Genomic DNA, 26278 nt, shown 5'->3' on the forward strand with positions numbered 1-26278 from the left:
AATTCACTCTCCTTTTAGCTCTGTTTTGGTTTCCACCAACTCCTGAGCAAAATATCTGGCTCTTTAGCGAATAAATGCTCTATGTTCACAAGCTAGTTACTAACTTTGTGTGTCTGCCATTTGGTAGCATACAGTGAATTTATTCACAGACGCTTGTAGTTATGAGCCTACAAAGAATTATCACCTGAATGTACAGTTCTCCTAGGATTCAGCTCATAGTGAGTTTCAGCTCAATGTATAACTGTCCACCCCCGCAACTTTACTGTATTGTTTCACTCTCATTGCTCTCATAGCATTGTTTTCAGCCATAGCAGGCAGGTGTTTTCAGCAAAAAAGCTCTGAAAACCCACTGTACACTTCCTGCTCAGCACCAAATGGCAGACAGACACAGTTAGCGACAAGCTGATGAACATAGTGGAGAATTAAAGCAGCTAAAGAGCCAGATATTTCCCAAATCAGGAGTTGGTAGAAACCAAAAACAGAGCTAAAAGAGAGTGAATATTGGACTTACATTCATCAGGTGGTCAGAAACACGACTCCAAAGCTAATGTTGCGCCATTACTACAGGATGTGTAAATAAGCAACTCTTTGCTAACAAGTTCATCTTATCAAGGTGATGATATGTCATTGTTGTGTTCACAACTTCAGTTATTGAAGGTTTAAAGCTTTTTCACTGAAAACAGTTGCCTGCTGTGACCGGAAATTGTGTGAGAGCGGTGAGAGTGAACCAAAACAGTAAAGTTGTAGATGTTAAAACCAAAACAATGAACTGAAAGACCCTAAAGTGCCCAGTAGAGCTGAGGAGAACTGCAGTCGAGTGATAATTCTCCACGTTTGTCACTATGAGTGAGTTTTATGTAGCTGTTGCTGAAAAGGAAACCTCAGCATCTAAACAGTAGGTCACATGTCTTACTATGAGCCAACATTGGTTTCATACTATAGGAAACAGATGAGTGTCTAGATTCAATTCACTTGCAGCCACATATGTCTATTAATACAGTACCTAAGGTACAAGCAATATTTCTCTGTCTCACAGCGTAATCCAAATATTTCAAATGTTTGTTGTTTTCTAGTTAAATTTGAAACTTTCTCTAGCTGTAGTGTGGAAATGATGGTTTCTTATGTTTATAGGTTTTCCATTGAGGGATTAGTTTAATTTTATCTTGCATGATGAAGAAAATATATTGGTAACAATATGGAAGAAATCATCATCATATACCTGAGGTTTGAGGAGCAGTAGTCAACCTTGACAAGTCAGTCAGAAAGTGAAAGTGCGTGCTTGTATTTAACATGCCTGCTCCTTGATGGATGAATCAAACTCTCACGGGAATAAAGACCCAATCGCAACCCTTGCCCTATGCCAAGTGATCTCTCTCTCCCCAGCAGCAGCAGGAACAGTGGCCGGCACGGCCACCTGATTAAAGAACAGTCATATATTTGATCACACATGTAACTGCATCCCTAATGAACGCCCTGACTGATGTTGTGTTGCGTGCTAGCCCCCGCAGCCACCTCTGGCAATATACCTAAAGTGCATATTTTGGCGACTGCAGGATGTTCTCATGCCTTTAAAAGACTTTGATGAATGCATGAGAGAATTAATGGGATTCATCAATCATAGAGGTGTTGTAATCTCATGGCTGGCAACAAGGCTGTCATCAGAACTGCAGATGAGCACTTCAGAGAACGCTCCAGAGGAGAGCAACTTAAGAATGCAGTCTATAATTAATAATATAAACTTTGGGTATATGCAACATATTAGTTATATTTGTTTATGAGCTGGTCTTAGACACCCTGAGCATAGTAACAGTAGGGGTAAGAGGACTAGAGGACCAATCCTACAGAGCACCTCTATAATGAGATGCAACATTTTCAGCTTCCACCTTAACACCTAAAGGTGCAAATTGGGGTCCTTCCAATTAGCTAACATGCTTCCGCGCATCCCTCACTTGCATTGCTTCCTTGGGGCTACCATGTATGACACAAGAGACAGATATACAGTGGTGTGAAAAAGTGTTTGCCCCCTTCCTGCTTTCTTATTTTTTTTCATGTTTGTCACACTTAAATGTTTCAGATCATCAAACAAATTTAAATATTAGTCAAATATAACATAACACAAGTAAAGACAAAATGCATTTTTTAAATGAAGGTTGTTATTATTAAGGGAAAACAAAATCCAAACCTACTTGGCCCTGTGTGAAATTGTGATTGCCCCTAAACCTAATAACTAGTTGGGCCACCCTTAGCAGCAACAAACTGCAATCAAGCGTTTGCAATAACTTGCAATGAGTCTTTTACAGTGCCGTGGAGGAATTTTGGACCACTCATCTTTGCAGAATTGTTGTAATTCAGTCACATTGGAGGGTTTTCGAGCATTAACTGCCTTTTTAAGGTCATGCCACAGCATCTCAATAGGATTCAGGTCAGGACTTTGACTAGGCTACTCCAAAGTCTTAATTTTGTTCTTCTTCAGCCATTCAGAGGTGGACTTGCTGGTGTGTTTTGGATCATTGTCCTGCTGCAGAACCCAAGTTCACTTCAGTTTGAGGTCATGAACAGATGGCCAGACATTCTCTTTCAGGAGTTTTTGGTAGACAGCAGAATTCATGGTTCCATTTATCACAGCAAGTCTTCCAGGTCCTGAAGCAGCAAAACAGCCCCAGACCATCACACTACCACCACCATATTTTACTGTTAGTATGATGTTCTTTTTCTGAAATGCGGTGTTACTTTTACGCCAGATGTAATGGGACACACACCTTCCAAAAAGTTCAACTATTGTCTCGTCAGTCCACAGAGTATTTTCCCAAAAGTCTTGGGGATCATCAAGATGTTTTCTGGCAAAAATGAGACGAGCCTTAATGTTCTTTTTGCTCAGCAGTGGTTTTCGTCTTGGAACTCTGCCATGCAGCCCATTTTTGCCCAGTCTCTTTCTTATGGTGGAGTCATGAACACTGACCTTAACTGAGGCAAGTGAGGCATGCAGTTTTTTGGATGTGGTTGTGGGGTCTTTTGTGACCTCTTGGATGAGTCGTCGTTGCGCACTTGGGGTAATTTTGGTCGGCCAGCCACTCCTGGGAAGGTTCATCACTGTTCCATGTTTTTGCCATTTGTGGTTAATGGCTATCACTGTGGTTTGCTGGAGTTCCAAAACTTCAGAAATGGCTTAATAACCTTTTCCAGTCTGATAGATCTCAATTACTTTCTTTCTCATTTGTTCCTGAATTTCTTTGGATCTCGGCATGATGTCTAGCTTTTGAAGATCTTTTGGTCTACTTCACTTTGTCAGGCAGGTCCTATTTAAGTGATTTCTTGATTGAGAACAGGTGTGGCAGTAATCAGGCCTGGGTGTGGCTAGAGAAATTGAACTATGGTGTGATAAACCACAGTTAAGTTATAAGTTATAAGTTTTAATAGGAGGGGCAATCACTATTTCACACAGGGCCATGTAGGTTTGGATATTGTTTTCCCTGAATAATAACAACCTTCATTTAAAAACTGCATTTTGTGTTTACTTGTGTGATCTGAAACATTTAAGTGTGACAAACATGCAAAAAAATTAGATATCAGGAAGGGGGCAAACACTTTCACACCACTGTAAGGAGAAGATGGGAGGTTGTATTGTTGAATGAGCCTAGCGTTGAACATCCGGATGTATTTAGCTGAAAAGTTATTATTACTTATTGTTATTAATTTACTATTTATTTACTACAACAATCTTTCACATTACTCCTAAAATAAAACAATTTGCTTGCAGTGTGCAATAGATCCATACATCGACAATAAACGGCGACAGTAGAGGTATAGGTGAAAGAAAAGTGAGCTCTACCTTATGAAATAATGTATTACACCTTCTAGCATTCATAAATAAATCTTGCATGTAAAAATGTTATGGGGCTGTTGCAGTTTAGATTCTCCATCATAGAAGTTGTGCAGAGGACAATATCACTTCTTACAGAGATCCCTGCGATTGCAATGAAGACTTAAGCACGTTTTTATTATCTATTAGTATTTGCTGCTGTCATGGCACATTTCCCAAAGGGGATCATTAATCCTTCATCTTATCTAACTGTATATTATGTTGTTATCTTGTCAGTTTTAGAGGAGTCACAACATTTGCAGCCCACTCTCTCTTCTTTTTGAACCTTAACTGTAAACCCCCAATTCATTTTGACACATGAGACAGTAGGAAAACGTTGACGTGGTGCTGTTGACGTCACAAATACATACATTTTGAGGGGACTTCGTAAAGCCTGCGATTTGGCTTAACTGCTCAAAAACATGTCAAGTGTCACACTGTTAAGTGTTTGGAGCCAGAATATCCAATTTGTCTAACCTAAAACCTATCAATCAAAGCAAACACGCTTCCAAACAAACCCTTCTTTAAGTTGTAATGTTCTTCAAATGGACAAATAATTTTCAAAATCATCACCAAGACACACGTCTGAAAATGAGCTATTAAATCCCTAATTTCTTGTGGAAAATAATATATTGACTTGTAAATGTAGACACTACCATCTCCTCTTTATGCGCATTGGAAATAATCCAAGAAAACAGTATTTGCATGTAATACTTAAAATAACAAAAACACAAAACTGATATTTTGATTGTTCCACTGACAACCTCATCTTTTCCTGCTTAGCTCGGTCAATGTGTGTGCTCAGCATTGATGACACCACCTCCTCTAAGTCATTGGGGCTTTCCATTCAAGACAGCTGTGATCTTATATGAGTGACACACAGAGTAGTATTATCTCCAGGTGTATTCTGAGATGTTCTTTGATGTGAGGCAGCCTCCATTCTGTCCTCTGATCACAGTCATCTCAAGACAGATTAGTCGGCATCCATCACAAAGACAGTACAGAGGGAGCCTATGAGCTACAGCAGGGAAGGCAGAGCTGCAGAATAAGCTTCATTACATTTCAGAGGTGTGATCTGGAATCATCTTATATATATTAAGAGCGAATAAAGGAGCGCTGTGGCTATTGTTTTATGATGTTGGAGACATCTTAATAGAAACGAGGTTATTCTGTGATCACATCGGCTCGTTCAGTAGTGATGCAAATGTCTTGTCAGCTAAAGACACAACTCCATCATCACCATAGAATCAATGGGATGGACGTGCAATAACCCAAAAAACAAGCAAAAAGGGAAGAAAAAGCTGAGATGTTTTGATGACAAAGTGAGAGGATGGAGTAGGGGAGACAAACTAGAAATTATCACATGCATATGGAGCCAAACTGGTAACGTCAACATGTTAGCTCATGCTTAAATTTTCAGTGTAATAGCTATAAATATGGTCAATCCTACAGAATTATTGACTGCATTTTTGGCATTTGCAGGGTGTATACATAAGAGTACAAAATGTGAAATATTTGGACAAGCTCATTGAGGTTCTGGGCACAACTAAAGCATAGATGCACTGTGATAGGCACTTCAAAACAAGTGAACAGAGATGAAATCATTGGAGGCAAATGAAAAATTCACACTTAGTAAAAATGCAGTAGCTCCTGCATTGATTTTTCTTTTCTTTCACAAGATGAGTTTGGCAGCCGTACAATCATTAAGGCAGTTTAGTTCATCATTTGATAAACAAACTCTTTAAAAGTCTTGCAGAAATGATGTCTGCAATAACATCTCAGTGGCAGGTTTATTTCATGGGGGTGTAGCTGCATCTGCGTGCTTTCATCAGAAGTCGTGCCAATGTGACATACAGTATGATGTGCTCATCATATGGAGATGCATTGGAGTGGCGTCCTCCATTCCTCCAGCAGAGATTACAGTTGGGCCTCTGCAATAGCTCTGGGCAGGAGGAGGATGACATGGCTCTTTGCATGCATGGGAAACAGCGTGTGGGTGAGAAGCATGGCACTAACATTACACAAAGTGGTTACTTACAGGTAGTAAGTGTAGGAGTGATAGGTTCTTCTGCCGATTGGGGTGGTGGTAGGATTTAAGCAGTGGAGGAAGGGAGGGGATGGAATGAAAAGGAAAGAAAAAGTAAAAATATATTAATGTTTGAAAAAAGAGTAGAAATGAACAAAATCAGATATGGTGGCATACGTGGAGGTAAACTAGTGATCATGAGGGCAAAGGTGATCGCTTGGAGTCATGTCATGCTTTGCAAGGGTGGGGGCCTCAGTACAGTAGAAACTACTCTCTTTTGCTAGTCTACAGCATGTGATGGCAAATCAGAGGCAACCATTATGTCACTAAAACCCTCCTTTTATGAATGCATAATTTATACACCTATAAAACTGACCATATCTGACCTCCAAGGTTAAAACTTAATGAGTGGTTTGAATGTCTAAACACAACTCCGATTCCCTGTTGGTAACAGAAAATTACACAAAATTCAACCAATGAAGTCATCTCCATCTCTGGTTTGATTAAGGCTAATTGAAAACAATTCCATTACTGTGTGCTGATTTTCACACCCACCCACTGATCGCTGTGCTACACAGACAGGACCTGCTGTAGAAAATGAAGAATCTTATATTACCGTCAAAAATAAACATGGAACATAGTGATTATCTTAATACACAACTATACCTTCCCACTCAGCTTCATCTACTCCATCTACTGTACTGACCTTTACTCTTTAATTCAAGATAAGCTATCTAAAATTAAAGGAGCAAGTACAGTAAAGTACAGCTAATACATACTAAGTTTTACTGGGAAATGTATTTTTTCGTCCTTGCACTTCACAATCGAGATAACAAATGAAACCAACTTGTGAAGAAATCTCTGCAGAAACCAACATTGTGTTATTTCAAGCCTTGCTGTGGACAAAAGGGGGTTGATATTTGCTGAGCTTTAGCTCCCCTGATTGCTGGGATATGTACAGAGGACCTCTCTCCAGTATGGGGTCCAGTGCTAATGTAAACTTAGCCTTCAGCTATTCGGCCATCCTCTTTCCTTTTGAGCCTTTCATCATATTTTCTTTCTTATCTCCTCCCCGCCTCTCTCCATACCACAAGCCTCAAAAACATTTTTCCTATTCCCATTCCAATGTCATTGAAGCGTTGCACATTTGTTTGAGGGTGCCGTGGAAACGGATTAATTTTTCATGGCACACTGTATCTCATGGCTGTAAACAGCCTTAATGGGGCGTATCAACATAATCAAATTAATTATTTACTACGACGCTGACAATACTACCGTTTGAGGGAGAAATATACAGAACAGAAACTACTTATTTGTGAGCACTCGGCTAATAAGTTCAACTTCTTCCACAAAAAAGTAGTATTTCAACGAGTAAGAAAAAAGCTTACCTTTTCTTCATGAGGAGTACCACTCCTAAGAAAATGATGACAAAGAGGAGGATGCCAGCGATGACCCCAGCGATCTTCACCGTGTGGTCCGTTTGTTTCTCTGGCTCCACCGCGTCAGGTTTGTGAGTGGCTGCTCCTGAAAAACATCACAATCCATAAAGATCAAACAAAGAAAGTGTAATAAATCAAGCAGAGTGTGAATCAAGTCTAATGACCATTTGCTATTGCTGTTTGCTACATGAACCAAACAGCAGAGTGCACATCCATACTTTCAGTATTTCCTGTCATTGATTTGACTGTGTGGGGGACTGAGGTTGATTAATCAATACACTCATATTCCGTGGCATTCTGTGGACCATAAATATCAATACACATTAATTGGCTTAGATTAATGTTTAGTTTGAAAGTAAGTGATTCCCTATTGTCCTGAAGACTCCACCTTTAGCTCTGTCCTTAGTGGACATCAGCGCTCTGTGGATCAAGCTGCACTGGGACAGATAAGTGCACACCATCTTTACCCTTGGTTAATCATGTTTGGGGCAAATGGTTGCTGGGATGTAGAAAAATGTAGGATGCAGGGTGGGAAAGATAATACCCAAGAAGATAAAAAAGCCTGAAATAACCAAAACATTAAATATCAGCTCGGGGGGAGATAGCCAACAACGAGAGACACAAAGAGAGAGGGAGAAAAAAGCGTCTTGTTTTAACAGCATCTGCTCCCTGGGAAGTGATAAGAAGCACTCTGAGGAAAGCAACGTTACTGGAATGACAACTGTCCACCTGAACAAAACCATTATTCCTTGTCACCAGGGGTAAATTTAGAATGATAAATTGTTGTGTCAGACAAATATGTTAGAGCGGGCTTCCTTCTCTCCTCAGCGTTGCCATTTTCTCTCCCTATCAAAAAGGTAAATATCTATCCTGGGCTGGTTGTGACATATTGTTCTTTCAACAGCCAGGCCTTTATTTAGATATAAGTTTTTAAGGCAGAGCTGTGGAGGATTTCAAGGCCGGTGACATATTAACAATCACTTCTGGACTGATGGAGCTGATTTTGTCCCAATATACTATTACAGGCTAATCATACAGAAATGCTGTCAGTGACAAATCCCCATTTGAGTGCTGGATGTTCGCTGCCACAAGTCAATATTCTTCCATTCCAGCCTGAGAGAATTTGAGATTCACACCCAAGTAGAAACTGAGCAGAATTTTAATAGTTAAATGCTACACTCCAAATTCTCCAGATCTTCACGTCAGCATCCTTTTGTGTGCCTACAGTTGTCACAACAGCAGCAACCAACACTTAATCTCACAGAAATAATGAGAATTATTCATGAAAGGGGATTAACTCCAGCCAAAAATCTCCAATACTGACACATCAAATGACAATCGCACCTCAAACAGGTCTTTCATGTCCAGTAGTGCTGAGAAGATGAAGGTAGAAGACAATGTCTGCGAAATTTTGATTTAATCACACTGATTCTATGCAAATAGCAGGACAATAAACAAAACCACACACATGCAATATTCCACTTGTTTGTTTTCCTGTTGAGGGAATCGTCAGTATGGCCACCACATTAAACACGTAGTGGGTAAAACCAAGTTGAGGTCAGAGAATGTGCAGAAAGCTACAGGTCTGACCTGTTAGTTGGTTGTCACCGGCCGCTGGGGCGATGCGGATGTAGGGGGTTGTGAGCTGATTCACGAGTATGGCGGCTGAGTAGAGTCAGTGGATCCAGGATTGCATGCAATCGAGAGAGAGAGAGAGAGAGCGAAAGAGAGAGAGAGAGAGAGAGAGAGAGAGAAAGGCCACACTGAAGCAGAAAATAGCCACACCAACATTTACCACCCTCATGCAACATTGAGCCAGAGAAAGAGACCCGGTATTAGAAAGCATTTCATAATTTGTTTTGCCAAGTTAACAACAGCAATCATGTCGCACAAGTTAATATCTTTGTGAACCTAATGTAGTGCATTAAAATATATCCCTTCAGGTGATAAATTGCTTGTATCATCCTACTTCTAGTATGTGCTATTTTACTTCAGCCTATTGAGCCATATAGATGGAGATAACTGGAACACCACAAAAATCCATAGTGGAGCTGCATGCAAACTCCACAATATGCAAGATTGTCAGGGCATGTGACAGGACCTCCCATGGCCCAGAACGGAGTGTGACTAGGGCTCCCTTCGGCCTTATCAATTCTGCTCCTGGATCAATGGCATTTAGACTTCATCACCTTTAATGTGTGGAGCTGGACGTACAGGCAGCATAGCTAAGTACCTACAGACCTCAATGGGCACACAGGCTGCCTCCCAGTCATGGAAAAACATGTTCTTGGTCAATGTATTGACCAAGGATGTGTGAGACACATTAAAGCTAACAAACTTAATGAAGTTGAGAGTGTCAGGATGTGATTGTCAGTTACTATAGATTTCAGTGACTTTCATGTAAAAACATGTTAATTTTGTTAGTTCTCAGAAATCATAAGCAAGTGATGTTAGGAACTTCATATAGGAAACATCCTCATTCACACAATCTGATCTATTCCTACCTTTGGTGGCTACTCGAACACAGTCGATTTTGGTCTCCTGTACAAACAGATAAATTAAAGGAGGAAAGGGGAAAAGGAAGGAAGAAAAAGAGGAGAATCAGAGACTATTATGACACACATGCACAGACATGAGACACACACAAAGACACACACTTACGGAAGCAACAACATCTATCTAAGAACCCATGGTTACAATAAAACAGCTCGGCCAGTTCCACGCTGTCCCCTATCATCTGTTGAGCTCAATGACTGTGACACAAAACGCAGTTAGGCGAGAGGGCCTACAGCACAGATTAGTGGTGCTGAGCTGCTGATTTGTCAGCCAACAGCGATCTTTCGGCAGCCTGCGGCTCAAGGTGGTCAGCCACTGTGGAGAAACCAGAGCCCTGTGACAAGCGACACCAACCCAGCATGCAGGGCTCCAAAATGACACGTCAGGGAGCCTTTCTGAATATGTAATGGAGTTTCAGCTCTGACAACAGCCTTGTTCAACAACAACAACAACAACAAAAAACCCCCACTGCTCTCGCTGTTGGCAGAAAAGTTTGTTGTCAACAATGGTCTGGTGAACAGGAAAACGGACACAGACAGGAACAGGGAGGCAATGAGTAATACAGCACAAAAGACATGAGTGCTGTGTCCCTGTGTTTGACCCAGCCAAGCTGTCCAATGAGCACACATGGGAGAAACAGTATTTAGAGGCCACGAGAGACATAATGAAGAGAAGAGAGAAGGAGAAAAAACATTAATGTTCATGTGATCCTGGGTGCATGTGTATTCACATTACTGTAGTTTTTAAGCTGTCAGATGATCCTTTTGTTAAAGGCAACATTACAGGAAGTTATATTAGATATTTATTTGAATAAAAGGCTAAAAAAGATTCTAGGTATGGATGGCACTCAATGTCTTTAAGTACTAATTTTGTTTTAAGAGGCCCAAACAAATTAGACATGAATTAAAGCTTGCAGGACTATCCATTGACAGTGATGGCTTAATGAAAGAGAGTGCATTTGGCCACTGTAAATCAAAACATTGAATATAAAAATAATGTCAGAAATGTCTCCATCACGGAGACGGAGCTTTTATTCTGTTCCAAACACTCACCAATTCGCCCTGGAAAGTTTCAGACAACCAATGCTTTACTCTCAAGAGCAAACTCGCTAGTTGTTATTTCTTTCTTTCACGTGTTATTTCTATTGCCTCCTTAAAGACATGCTGGTGTTTCTCAAAGAGGCTGTTTATGGTGATTCTCATTCAGGACCACAATCAGTGGGGCTCTTGAAGTCGCCATTGAGCTGTGTGCCGCAGCTCCGTGGAGGGAGGGCCCCGCCAAGTGCCACTTGATGATAGAGGCTGCGACCTGTACGATCGGTAACCCTGTTGTTGTTGCCTGCCTCCCACACTTAACTGCTGCTGGGAAGACTGCCTCTCTTAAATGCCGTTGATCAAAGGCTTGTCTGGCATTTGGCATAAAGCTCCATTGGAAAAGGCAGGAAAACAGGGCAACAGTAATGGAGGGAAAGAGCATGTCACTGCATAGAGCTCTGCATTCTACGCTTGACCCTGCTGTAGCCTATTAAGAGTGCAGACAGTGCTGTTGGTGCACCACACCAGAGTACTGACACATCTAGCAGAGGCCAAATGCAATTGTGCTGCTGCGTGCATGTGTCTGCCTGTGTGAGCAGCTACTGTGTAGAGTCAAGGACTTCTGTACTCAGTCACTTCAGTCCCTTTCAGTCAACAAGTCAATCAATCTGTCAGCCAACCTTTCATTCTCAGTAAAGTTTCCATAATATTTAGCATTGTTTCATGTACACTTTAAAGTGGATATGCATATGATTTAAAAAGAGAGCAAAAGTATGTTACAGTAAGTCCTCTATAAAAACACTTAAAAAGTCTGCTTTCACAACCCACATTCAATTTACATTGTATGTATTTTTTCTGACGTCAGTACTTGTGGTTCATTAAATTAAATACACAAATTAGACATTCTCTCGACTATGCTAATCTAATTGTCTAGTTGCTGAACTGAGACAGTGTGCTGTATTTACTTATTAGCACAGCACTGTAAGACATGTTGTCAAACAAAAAAATGTCAACCTGGTACGCACAACAAACGTGTAACAACAACAAATATGTAATCTAGAGGAAGTTTGACTTGGTGAGTCTTATTTTGTTCTGTTGCGTTTGAATGAAGCGTTACGAGGTAAACTTACTGTATTTGTCAATGGAGTCTGGTGGCGATATGCGGCTGTTACTGGTTAAACAAAAAGGATCTTACTCTTTAACAAAAGGTCTGTCTTTGTAGGGACCCTTTCCATAATGTTGTCAGACACTTATAATAACAATCTGAGCCTGTCAGTGGCAAAAACAAGCTACATTACAGCCAGTTTCGCGGATGCCAGCTGTAGCCCTCTCGCTCAATACTGGACCAATTTCAAAAATTGTTGTCTCAATTAGTCACTTAGACAAAAAAACATGGGAAAATAGTGTCCAGGTTGAAAAATACAGAAGTTATCCTTTAAGTAAAAGTACTAATACCACAATGTAAAGATATTCCATTACAAGTAAAAGTCCTGCATTTAAAATGTTACTTAAGAAAAAGTACTGAAACATTATCAACAAAATGCACTGACAGTGACAAAAATAAAAGTACTCTTTATGGAGAATATAATATTATTATGCATTATATGACTGGACTATTGTTACTGATAAATGTGTACACAGCTTTTAAATGTTGTTGTTGATTAAGATGGTGATAATTTAAACTACATTACACTGTTGGGTAGTTTAATCTGTAACAATATATCATAGTTTATAAACTGATCATATGGTTTGTATGTAAAATCTTAATCTGAAAAGTAATTATTAACAACTGCCAAATAAATACAGTGGAGTAAAAAGTACAATATATCCCTCTGAAATGTAGTGGGGTAGAGGTGTAAAGTAATTAAATGGAAATACTAAAGTAAAGTATCTCAAAATTGCACTTAAGTGCAGTGTTTGAGTACACTTTGACACTGAGTACACTTTCCAACACTGGTTATAAAGAAAACACAGACAGGCCAGATTTTTCAAAAATGTTTCATTTGGAAACACAACATAGCTTTAGTAATTGACATTGCATGAATAAAATAAAAATTTCAGATTCACCCACCCCGTTAGCTGTGCTGACAGCCTGGTAGTAGATGCTGTAGCTTTTCTGAGGCAGCAGAGGGGCGTTCCAGTAGCCATTGTAGGTCTTGTTGTCCCCTACAGTGAAGGGCTGGGGCGAGTGGATGCCGGCGGCGGGGAACTGAGCAGTGAAGTAGTACTGGGAGTTTAGGAGCGTGGCGTTCTGGAAGTGAATGGGAACTGGGTAGCAGCGCAGGATTTCTGCTGTGCCTCGTGCTCTGCGTGGACGTTCCTCCTCCACAACCACCTGGTACACACTGCAAATACAGGATACAAACAGATTTAACAGACTCCAACGGACCAAAGAGGTGCTTGCAGAACACTGGCAATGCAGGCAATTTTCTATTTTGCCTGTTAGCATTACGAAGTGTAAAAATGGCCTCTTTATGAATGGCACAGAAATGCCTGTTCAAAGCTCCAAATCTCAGAGTACACCAGAGCAAGCCTCTAAAAATGATTCTTTATTTAGACGTGAGATAGAAGAGATTCTTTGAGCAGATAATGCATTTCTCATCCATCTTTCCATCCATTTCAGATTTGCTCATTAAAAGTTTTAAATCAAAGTGCTGTGATATAGTGCATGAACATGTATAGGTGCTCATCTCAGGGTACATTATAAATACATGACTAAGAATGTGTGTAAACATTTAACTCCCTAGCAGAGTTTCCTTTTCAACACAACATCTTTGTGCAAGTCAATAGAAACTGAGATGAACTTTTATTGGGTAGAAAAGATCTGAAAAAAGCACAACATTTTGAAACCTCTCTTTGATTTCTTTTGGTGAATACAAGTTAGAAAACAAGCTGCAAGCTTAAGCTAGAATTGATTAGCTTAAACAGTGCTACACTTGGGGTCAAGAAGTTATAGGAAGAGTAAGAGCATGAAACTTTTACCAATAATATCACAAGACTGTGTCGACAAAAGTACTGTTATTTTGTAAGTCAAAGTAAAAAATGCATCAAAGAGTAGAGTAGTAGAAAAAAGTCCAACAATTTTGGTCAATTGTGGTCAAAAACAACATTTTTCTTAAATTATCAAATGAGAACTCCATAACAAATTCACTTATTTACAGACAGGATAGACTCAAAAATACAATGCAAGATAAATGAGCAGTGACACAGGACAGGGCCCGACGTTATTTGCATTTTCATTATTCAACAACTGAAAAGGTTAACGGCTCTTTCCATTTCCTCTCCATCTGAGCCTTGTGTTTAGCTAGATCAAAACTGCAGCCCTCTGTGCCTCTGACAGAGATGACATTGTCTCTGAGCCGGCCACTTAGCTTGAGGGGGAGACTGACTGTCTTATAGACGTTCATGTTAGTATGCATCTCGCATCCACCTGTTAAATCTATTTAGTCACTGAGTGACAAAGAGTCTGTTTACAGCTGCCACGGAGAATAACCAGCCATGATTGGGGACTAGCGTTCCATTTCCAAAAGTCATGCAAACAACAAGTTATTATTACAGAAGATGGAGCAAAGCTACACTGCTCAATGAATGAATGTATGAAAAAATGTATTAATGAATTAATATTATAATGTGACATGCTCTGTTTCTCTAGTTTTGGAAAGCTGATTTCATTTACACATTGAATTTTTATTTAAAGCTACCCTGTGGAGTTTTTTTTACTATTAGTAGTGCTGTGGAGAGCTTTGAAGAGTGGGTCCCAATTTTTTTGTATCATGCACAAGGACACACACGCAGGCTACACAATACACAATATTGTTTCGCCAGTCAGTCAGTTGGTGGCAGCAAGGCAGTGAAGAAGACGACTGGAAGCTGGCAACCATGGATGTTAACATTGCACAATTTACAATGTTTGAATCCAGAAGTGGTCTGGCCGATCAAATCGCATTCCCAATCACAATGCATTAACATGGGGGCACCTTTTTAGTGTCATCTTGTGGCCCATCCCTCACTTTTACAAGATATCAATAATGTTTACAGTACACCACTTCCCCTTGTACAAAGAAATACAGATTAGATTGATTATGATTGAATATGAATATATAAAAAGATAATAAATAAATAAATAATGTACATTGCTCTCTTAAAATAGTTTGCCAATTTCTAGTCTATTTTGCAAACAACCATTTGAAATCATTGTGAAGCATTCGTATCTATCTAATCATTTATTTAATTGTACCATGCCCTATAAAAATGACAATGGGTAAAAGACCTGGCAGGATGTAGAGCTTGGATGACACTGAACATTTCCCCTTAGCCCACATTATTAGAACAACAAATGGAAAAAATATCTTTGTTAAAAAAATCTGCACTATAGTGGCTGTACTCTTAAACTGTATAGTCACAGTACAAACAGCCATGGAGATGATCAATTGTTCCCCGCGGTTGGTACTGGATGATTAAGTGCCCCCTTGTGTGTACAGCATGTGCTCTTTAACCCTATACTTTATCATAAAGGTGCTTGCAGTGTCATTAGAAAATCCCCCTTTGCTCTTGGTGGGTGTGTCCCAATTCCTTAGAGCTCTCCTATTTAGTGCTGGGTTGGGAGGTGATGAAATATCTAATCCTGCTGAGTCTGCAGGAGAAATCAGCCTTTAATTACTGTCTCCTATTGAGAGCAGAGGTCAAAGGGCAGGTGGAGACGGTACATGGGAGCCCCTTAAGTAACTGCAGAGCAGCAGAGAAATGAATGATGAGGGGCCTCAGCCCAAACACTGTAGATGTGATGTGAGCTATGAGTATTTAAAATGATATCTACTGTCAATCATATTACATACCCACCACTGGAACAATAACAGAAAGACTTCCTTTGTCTGTACTGTTATTTTAGAAATCAGCTATGCCTAGTACAAATTATGGCCACAATAACTATGTCTTTGTTTTTGCTTTGCTGTAGCAATGTACACTTACTCAGAGCTTGCCCATACTTTATATTCCAAATCAATCTGCAGATAGTGAAATAAAAACAAAACCTGGCTCCCCCCGGGTGGCTCCTTATGATATGATGATGTGGCTGTGCCATGACTTGACAGTGTTAACAGGACTTCATTTCCTCAGGCAAAATATCAAGTGCCAAAGGCTATGAGGCTCCAAGGGTAAGAACTCTTGTAATGTGGAAATATAAACCACTGCTTCTCTTCCATGAGAATATTCACTGCAGCAAGAAACTAAAAACTAGCTCACAATAAATTTGCAATTTAATAAAAATGTTTTGTTCATCTTTGTAAGTGATTGCGACAATAATACCCACTTCACTGTTTTCACTTAAAGCGTTTTTCAGCGGTAACTTGCTGTATGCCCATAAAATATTTAAAGAAGAACACTTGCTTGGTGTTTGAAATAATATACTATTATCACCTCAACTGCTTATAAAATGTAAAACTGAGTTTAATGTTGGCGATTTCAAAATGCAATGATTCCTTTTTCCTGTGATTTACTGCTGTCATGTTAATGTGCCTTTAAGCAGCTGACACCTTGTCACCTCATACTGAGTTCACAATTTATATTTGAGTCATTTTGACAGACATGAGTCATTTAGTCATATTCTTGATTTAGTATGACATGAATGAGCAACAACAACAAAAAAAAACAAGAGATGAACAATGGCTTGATAGCAAGAACAAAAATATCCTTTATAGTTGATGTTTCATTTGATCTGATGCCAACCAGAGAATTGTAATTTACTTGCACTCATATTGAAGATGATTATCCAGTGATGAGGAAGTATTTAGATCATTTACTGAAGTAAAAGTATTAACACCACATACCAAGTCCTGCATTAAATTTGTTACTTAAGTAAAAGTACAAAATCATTAGCAACAAAATGTACTTAAAGAATCAAAAGTATTCATTATGGAGAATGACGCCTGTCAGTGTTACAGTATTATATGATTGGATCATTATTATTGTTGCATAATTATGTAAATGGTAGTTTAATGTTGTAGTTAGTTGAGGTGGAACTAATTTTAACTGCTTCTTAATACTGTTGGGTAGTTTTATCTATAACAATCCATCATATTTTATAAACTGATCATATTATTTGCATATAAAATAATCTCAAAAGTAACTAATATCTATAGCTGTTAAATAACTGTAGTGTAGTAAAAAGTAGCGTAGCGTAGAGTAGAAGTATTAACTAGCATAAAATGGATGTACTTAAAGTATAAGTACCTTAACAATTGTATTTAAATACAGTATTTGAGAAAATGTACGTAGTTTCTTTCAGCCACTATGATTTTCCGTATGTTTCAATAAATATGCTCAGTAAAACCTGTTCTACTAGCAACGTTCTTGAGCCAATCGATTATGTTGCTAGGCAAGTGATGAACAGGTTCAGCTAAATGTTAGTTACTAATCCTGGTAAAAGCCAAGTAACCCTTCACAAACATACAGATCACAGAATAAATGGAAACTTCAGGAGAGGAAACACATAGCTCACACCACATGCTTCTGTGAAAGGTGCGTAATTGTACTTAATTCCAAAACTGATGAAATTCTCAACTTCTCTCCCTGAGCAGAAGATGGAAAGACAAGGAGAGAAAGCAGAATGAAGGAAGAAGCTGTACCAGAAGAATGGTATAACCTGTTAAAGTGGTCTGCCAGAGGGGCCGGCAGGGCAGACCTGTATTTCAGCAGTAGCGTGGCAACCTGAGCTGACACCAATTAGGCCTCCTCCAGCCTTGCTGCCCGATAGATTTCAGCTCTGCCGCCATGTGACGCCAACCAATTATGGCGGATTGACTCGAAATCGACTGGATTGTGACCTGAAACTCAGATTTATTTTTCATGTGGGGTGATAGGGGAGAACTCCAGGCTGTTTGAGCAGATGAGGAAAGGGGTATGGGGAGCATTTCAATCACTGTTTCTCTCTCTCTAATGCTAATCGGTTGGCTCTATATGCCTATATGTCTGATTTAAGAGCGGTTGTAAGTAACACACTTCTCCTGACCCAGCGTCCTTCCGCCATGCGTCTGTCTTCTTACTCTTTATATTTCCCTGGTGTCCATAAAGCTATAAAGCAAACAAATTAGAAGGTGCCATAGATTACATTTGCCATTAAATCGTAAAAAGCATTGAGTTGTGTCGCGTTTAGGCACAGCTATTAACGTTTGCTATGCCGTGATCAAAGAAAGTTAGTGCTTATTTTAGGACTGTAGAAAATCATGTAACTGACTCCAGGCCATGGTTGAGCACAGATAATCTGATGCTACAGGGTACAAACTACACTGGAACTCAGTTTACTCAATATGCTACTTACAACACTGAAGACTGCTGTATTTTATAGCTTTTTCTGTTTATGTATATGTGTGTGAGCTTGCTCAAGGCAAAGGTTATGGCAGGAAAAAAGAGAAGGGCTGATTTAGTGGTGTTTATGATAAGGAAAGCATCTCAAATCATTTATTTCTGCAGAAGCATGTAAACATTTATTTTGATGCTACGGAGTGAGGAGGCGTATTCTGGCCCTGACGAGGGGCCATTGCGAACATTAGTTAAACACGACATGACTGATAGACAGTTCACTAATCCTCTTAAAGGAACAGTGTCCCCTCTGGTAAAAATTGTTCCCGGCTATGCGTGTCGTCCCCAGAGATTAGAAGCCAAATCCAAGTTGGAAATGTTATACCGATTAGCAATTACACAAATGAAAAATTGACTGCCTCCCTCAGCAGTGACAACGTCTGCCGAGATGTATCTAAAATATAATTTGACTTCAGCATGACTGCAGGATGCTGAAGTGAAACGGACATTTGTCGTCTGTTACGTCTTGATTTTTTTATGAAGCAGCGCTATCGTGTGATCTTCCAGTGTGCTCCCCTTCCTGTATTACAGCAAAACATCTGCTGTTTGAAACTCAAATGTCTGGAGCTCTATTACCTCCCAAACCCAATCAGCGTGCAAGATTGCGTTATCAAATCAAGCTTCATGCTGCTCTGCTCTGTAGTGCTGCAGATCAGTGTTCTCCCTTGTCAAATCCTTATTTCATAGGGGCTTTAAAACTGATTTCATAAAGTGTTCAATTTCAAAATGAGCTACCCACCACTCTGGAAAAGTGATGGCTACTCTTGCAACATGAGCGGTAGCATAAAATTAAATCTAACTATGGTGGGAAATTTAAGTACTTGACAAAATAGACAATAGACTGACTGGATCAGCTATGTTTCCAAGTTTCTTTACTTCAGGGACTCTTTCCAGTACTCCAGGTCATGGAACATATTGGAAACATCTCTTTATATGTGCCTCAACTAAGAATGTCCCTCAGTCATGCATCTCAACCCTGTAACCCAAACGAAATTAAAGATGTTATTTTTTGAGCTTGGGAAATTCAAATAACTAAATTTATCATTATTGGCCAGACAGCAGATCCCAACAGACCATCAAACTCAACTCCTCTGAATGGAAGCTACTTTATAGTCACCTTAGATTTTCAAAGGCATCGTTTGTCACTTGAGGTGGAAAACACCTTCAAAAGCCTGCCAGTATCTCGTCTTAGGCCTGCATCATAATCGCTCCTGTTTGCTGCCCTCCACCACCTCCTTTCTTTTGCAATTCATATTTTTTGAGACATCGAGCACTCACATGAAGGCAGTATACTGGCCTTTATGTCCTGTGAGATTTAAGAGAAGTGAGGAGGTGGGAAAAGAAATGTGTATCTGAAAACCCCCAAAGTTTAGATGTGGAGAGGCTCTGCTGTGATCAAAGGATGCCTCAATTAGTTTTAAGGTGTAGTTGTGCCATGTACTGAACTCCACTGATGAATGGTGATGATTTTTTTTTTTAATGGATTATCTCGAGAGATTCATTAAACATATATGATCCTTAAAACTAAATGTCTGTATCAAAACTCCTTACTTTCTCTTTATAAACAAGCACCAACACTGAGTGTATCTTCATATAACATGGATTAAATGACAATTGCCATATTTAGGTTGTAAAACATTAGTGCAGTTATGTCTCAGCTCAATCAAACAGAATGAAGTTGGTCTCAAACTAAAGTTTATCTCGCCAAAGAAAAATCTCTTTCATCTGGTCGCAAGGTGAGCATGCCTTCCAACGGTAAACAAAAGAGGAGCCCAGCTTGCTAATTAATAGAAGCTCTGATTCACGACATTCTTAATTATAATTAGGGGTTTGTAATTAGCCCACTGAAAGAATGGCAGCCTGAGTAAGGCCTTCTGAATTGTACCTGCGAGAAGATTAAAAACCGATCACTCTGTCTTTCTTGCTCAGGCCTCTCCGTTTGGCGCTGGGGCATTAATCTGGGCAGCTGCACATACGGTAAACATGAGCTGACAAGCCTGACTAAAGATCGCCAGGCTGTAATCTTTAAAAAAACTCAGATGAGTTGATAGTGTAAAATTGAGTTTTACAGTGAGCACAAGTGTTTTTCACTCCTCACATGGAGAAGTTAACCCACTCTCTCAGGGTCCTGGAGGCTGAAAGCACACATTGTTGTAGGCCAAGGACATAAACTTGTATTAAAACAACTCATAAAATAGACTTTTTTTTAGCTTTTTTTTAATAGTGGAATGACCAATTCAACTCCCACTGTTGTCCTAGGAAGGATGTAGAGAGGCTTGTCATCCTTTGACATACAGTTGATAGGTTCTAATTACCTTACACAACCAAGGAGCCATCAGACGCCCAAAACAACCAATAAGAGCTGCTCTTATGGACACAACCCCTCACTGGCTTCGACTGTGTTTGATGGGGCACCCCGGCCAAGCCAGAAGCACCTTCGCTGGGGCTTGCTCGTCAAATTTTGACATTTTAGGAAATATGGTCATTTGCTTTTTTGCAGAGAGATGAGTAGATCAATACCACACTCATATCTGTCAATATGAAGCTACATCCGTCTACCAGCACCACTAAAGCTCACTAATTAACACGTTCTATCTTGTGTGTGTTATTTTGAAATTAAAAACTTACACACACGCCACACAAACAAATACTTGAGGAGCAATAAAACTAGATGTAAGGAAAGGACCTATAAGGAAGAGACTTCTTACTGCTGCATTAATGGAACAGTGGTATAGCTCAACAGCTAATACTAACAAAAAGATAGATGATCAAGCAAGCAGTATTACTGCCAGATGCCCACCGTGGCCTTGGGTAAACCAAAATGATTACTTTTGCCCAACATCTTGGCATTTACACAGAACAGCTTCACTGCTTCCCTCATAAATGACTAATAAATGCAGCATCAAGGAGGCAGAATTCGTTCCCCAGTAGCCCATGGTGGCTCGTGGTGGGCAGCCCAGTACATAAAAGACATGTAAAGGAAAGAGATCCTGAAGCTAGCCTTGGCTGCTCCGGGTTTTGTTCTCATCTTCAAAGGCAATGCTTCTTATTCACAGGATCAAAATCCACACACAAACAAATAAAGCTCAAAAAATGAGATATGTACAGTAAGGTACTGAATTCCCTGGCAACATTCCTTCACGGTGGGGTATTGATAAACACAAGCTCTTTGATAATTTTTTTGTTGCTGATGGTGGTTCCTGGTGTTTTAATATGCTGTTTTGTTGTTTTTACTCTGTGCTGTGTGTGTGAGTCCTTATAGTGAAAGCCTACCTCACAGGTGCACCTCTGCTTTGGGCAGGTTTAAGCAGTACAGTGACTGTGCTGTCTGTTTGGTTCAGAGAGGTCTCCTGGTCATACGCCGGCATGGAAGGAGCTAAGGAGAAAACCAAACAGCAAGGGGTTTTACTACACTGTAAAGCAAAGTTCAAAACAGTTCAGTTTTGGTCAACATCAAGTCCTCTTGTATAACAAGTAACTCAGCTTGGCAGTATATAGAAAAAAGCAAAGCCAGTTTTCTCACTTTTACAGTGAGCAACTGCCTTTTGACTTTATAGCAACATAATTGAATCACTGAGTACAGCAATAACAGAGGGGTAAAGCATTTGGTGCTGTCACAAAGGTAGTCACAGAATCTGGCAGAAAGAAAGTCTTCAAAGTACTGCACATGTATCAGAATAAAAAACTGTATGATTTTTATTGGTTCATTTAATGTGTTAGAAAGCAGATGGATAGGATTTACCCTTTGAGACAAACTAATGATATCAGTAAAGTAAAACCAGTGCTGTCTTACTTTGGTTGAGTTACATTTTCCATTCATACATTTGGACATCAAGAACTCCACACACTAACTGGCCATGCTGCTGACCACGCTGACCTGATATCTTGGTGGTGAACTGGGTGATGATAGGGGGGCCGTAGCCCTTGGCTGTGCTAGCGCGCAGAGTGAAGGAATATGTGGAGCCTGGGTAGAGGCCTGTGAACATATGGGTGGTCTCGTTGCCCAGCTTCACTACCTTCCCACTCTGGTTGGAGAGGTCCAGCTCAGGGTCAAAGGAGCTCACTGCCTTGTAGGAGATCTAGGAAGGAAGGAAATGAATATTCTGATTGTGGCCTCTGGTACTCCACGCTCAGCTCTCTTCGGCTGAGTAGGATTTGTATTCATTCAATGAAAAGGTTTTATGTTGGAGACATCCAAGTGGCTTGGCAAGCTAAAGCATTTACTGTACTCACTGTGTTGAGGTTTTCTATCCCACTCATGGTGGTGAGAGTTAACCCATTTTTCATTTTCATCTCTTTCCCTCCACACTGCTCAGTAATACCAAAAGCCACAAAGCAATTTAAAAAAAAAAATCATATGTTGTACTTCTTTGTGTGAATGCTTCTGAATAACCAACTTAATTAGGTATACTTGTACAACTGACTGCAATGAAGGGCAATAGTTTTGGAACAATTAGGGCTGAACAATATGGCTCACAATATTATAAAGAATATTTTATCCTTTATCAGTATAAATCATGATATGGCAAATATATGCATGATTACATGTAAAATTCTCAAATGAATATTTAATGTGGGTAATGCATCAGTAGCATTATATCAGACAAAAATTGTGTAAAACAAAACTGTCTTTCGGTTGGTCGGACCACCACTCTGGTCCAGATCGAAATACATCAACAACTATTGGATTCATTGCCATGGAATATCTTGACAATTATGGTCCCTAGTGGATGAGTCCTACTGACTTTGGTGATCACCCGATATTTCCTCTAGCGCAACCATTAGGTAGAAATATGGTTTTGAGTGAAATTTCTAGACAACTGTACTTTGTACAGGCATTTATGCTCTCCGCAGGATGAATTGTAATAAGTTTGATGACTTTCAATCTAGCGCCATCTTCAGTAAAAAAATTTATTTGCCCAATACTTTGGTTACTGACCAAATACCTGAAAAACTAATGACATTTCCACCTTTGTGTTTAAAGCTAATTAGCAAATGTTAGCATGCTAACATGCTAGCCTAAGCTGGTGAACATGGTAAACATTATACCTGCTTAATATCAGCATTGTGATTGTGAGCATGTTAACATGCTGACATTAGCATTTAGCCGAAAGCATCACCATGCCAATAAGTACAGCCTCACAGAGCCACTAGCATGGCTGTAGACTCTCAGTGTTGTTAATTACAATTTGCTTGGAATATATTAACTTGGAAAAAATAATTTTGCACAATAATAACATGATATGATCATATTACCACATAATATTGAGCTTCTGACTTCCTTTCTCTAGAATTTCCAAAATTAGTGAGATACAAAAGGTCTATGGAGAGTTGCTGTCTCATAACGGGTACGATTCTACTGTAAAAGCAGAGGTACATAATATTTTTCAACCAAAGCTGATGCAGGCTTATGGTTTCAAGGAGAAAGGAAATACACTTAATGTATTCATTCTCCATTAATAAACCCAGGGAGCTCTGGAAGGAAGCATTAAGGTGAGTGTTTTTGCTAATAACCATTTTGAATAACTGTAAAGTCCTGTTTTAAGAAAATGCCTCTGCTCGTAAAGGAAAACCTCCATTATAATTCCAATTAAGGAACACAAAGGGAGTTAGGAGTGCTGCATAATTTGTGTCCATCAAGTTTTGAAATGCTTCAAGGCCTTCTCATTTAGTCTTTGTCTGTGAAATGAGTCTCTGATGCCAAATCCTATATCATAACATTTCAGGGAAAGGAATTTGAAATGACTCGTCAACACTGGGCACATGGACAGGATTTTACAATTATAATGGAACTGACGGGAAAAATAATAGAGCATATTTGAGCAAATTAATTTGAGCTTGCTTGTAACTATAACTTGATCGGATATATTAAGCTTTTCAAATCGCATTGGTTTACATTTTTCCTTCTGAGGGAGGTAAATGTCAAATTCATGAAGCATTCATAAAATATAAATGTCTGTATAATCTCCAGCACCTTTATCCATAAAATATGAAAAAAGCTAAATAACTGTTGATGAAAGATGTTATATGCTCTTTCGTGTCCTTTAAAATAAAATTAAGTGGAACAGAAAACCCATCTAAACTCTGCTTAACATTTTCATTTGCAGAAGAGTTTTGACCTTCTTAGGCAGACCTACAGTAAATATTAATAATATAAATTTAAGTTATTTGAAAAAGCTTTGTGTTTTATAAGAAAAATAAAGGGAATAATAATGTGGATAATAGTGGCTATTTCCCTAAAAGGTAATTGGACAGATTTTACTTACCACAGCGTCACTATGATAAACAAAATGCTACTTCACAATTAATATGGCTGATGAACAAGGAATAATTGCTGGCTCATGTCTGTCTGAAAAGTTGCCAATAAAATGGCATTCACAGAGCTTGGTCAAAAATAAATGGAGCTGAAATCGCTTTGATATCAGGCCTTGTCAGACGTATTTCTCTTTGAGTCCTTTGATAATGTCAAATCAAAGCAAGGTCCTGATTTGTAAGAAGCAACTTCTGGGGAATACCGGCAGAATACATCGTGGGTTACTTTCTGAAACCAGAGAGTCAGACTGTAGTGGCGTGAGGGGGACACACCTGGAGCAAGCTGCTGGCTTGATAGATTTTCCTCATTTGTCACCTTGTTTTAGACAGGGTGAAATGAATATTAATACATTTTCTTACTCTAAAATAAGACCTGTAATTGTAGATGATGTTGGGAAATCTAGAATGATGTTTTACTGTATATTAAAACCAGGAAATACCAGGATTGCCGGTGACTTATTGTTTACTTTAACTAGAAACAGTACTATACTGTTAAGGCTCTCTAGACAGAGACAGAGAGAAGTAATTGCTGCAGCATATCAATATAATAGCCAGGTGTGGGTATTTTATAAAGTGAAACAAATTTGCCTCAACATAAATATGAGTGAACCTAACAAAGCGGCAATGCAAAACGTTAAATGTGCTCAGAATGCTTATACTTGAACCATGAAAGTTTGAAAAGATAAATAACTGAAACATGTTGCTGTGAAAGTGTGTGGTAAACTTACAGTTTTTATGGGCATTGTTTTCCTGCACGCTGCCAGCATACTAACACTAACACTGCACTACACACACTTGAATAAACACGTCCTTGGTATGATTCTGACTTTCCTGCTTTGATTGACATGTCTGTGCCGCTACGAGAATATCTATTTCATATTTCATGGCTTGGAAGTGGATAGAGCAACCTATACAATGAACCTGATTGCATCACCTTTTCTATTCAATCAGTTCACCACATATGAGAAACAGCCCAGTCAATGATTGCTAACCTGGTCAAGCAAACGGTGACAAGAGGAGAATCAACAGAGAATCAATCTGTGGGAAAGGCTGGAGGATTACTTCCACCTTAAGCTGGTTAAGATCAATGTGTACACATATCGTCTGTATGTATGTGTGTGTGTGTGTGTGTGTGTGGAGACTGTTTCTATTATTCAAGACTCAATGCAGCTCCTGGACAAAGCTGGCAGGGGCTGTGTGGAGCCTTATGTCAACATTTGCTTGGTGCTGAATCGTGATACGTGTTCGAGGTGTGTTTCAGTGATTGTATTTTCTTTAGAGGTCGCACATTTGTAGAAGGACAGAAGATGACGGCAGTTTGCGGTTGATTGTCTTCTAGTAAAACGATAAACAACGGTGAAACACTTGGTACGCGGCATTTCATAAAGGAGGCTAAAGAGAGCTGAGCCTAAAAAAAGCTGAGCTTATTATATTCAGTGTTAAGCTGTTCCTAACTATAACTTAGAGCTAAGATGGCACAATAACTGAGTAACCCCATCCTGCTGAATTCTGCGGTCAGCTCAGTTTACTTCCCTTATAATCTTGTGAAAATAAATTAGTTTTTATCTTTATTAGGAGTGCTAAAAGTTATAACATGTTCAAGATGGAAAGTGAAAATTAAACTTAAAAAGGAAAAGATAAGAAATAAACTAAAGTAATTTACTTGTATAGCAAGATGATTTATTTTTATTATATT

General features: G+C 39.3%; 1 protein-coding gene across 13 annotated transcripts in view; it reads right to left on the reverse strand.

Annotated features, from left to right (window-relative positions):
- Positions 1 to 26278, reverse strand: part of LOC122886766 (receptor-type tyrosine-protein phosphatase mu-like) — a 154054-nt gene that overhangs the window by 47580 nt on the left and 80196 nt on the right. For 8 of the 13 annotated variants that reach the window (XM_044219337.1, XM_044219340.1, XM_044219345.1 and 5 more), the window contains exons 10-16: positions 22148 to 22349; positions 21544 to 21646; positions 12986 to 13259; positions 9829 to 9865; positions 8915 to 8989; positions 7274 to 7409; positions 5898 to 5927 (exon numbers count right to left, since the gene is read on the reverse strand). In XM_044219337.1, the coding sequence (XP_044075272.1) occupies positions 5898 to 5927; positions 7274 to 7409; positions 8915 to 8989; positions 9829 to 9865; positions 12986 to 13259; positions 21544 to 21646; positions 22148 to 22349 (857 nt within the window). The remainder of the gene's footprint in view (positions 1 to 5897; positions 5928 to 7273; positions 7410 to 8914; positions 8990 to 9828; positions 9866 to 12985; positions 13260 to 21543; positions 21647 to 22147; positions 22350 to 26278) is intronic. The other 5 variants (XM_044219347.1, XM_044219342.1, XM_044219348.1 and 2 more) reach the window with 2 other exon arrangements.

The sequence above is a fragment of the Siniperca chuatsi genome, linkage group LG13 (assembly GCF_020085105.1).
Source record: "Siniperca chuatsi isolate FFG_IHB_CAS linkage group LG13, ASM2008510v1, whole genome shotgun sequence".
NCBI lineage: Eukaryota > Metazoa > Chordata > Actinopteri > Centrarchiformes > Sinipercidae > Siniperca > Siniperca chuatsi.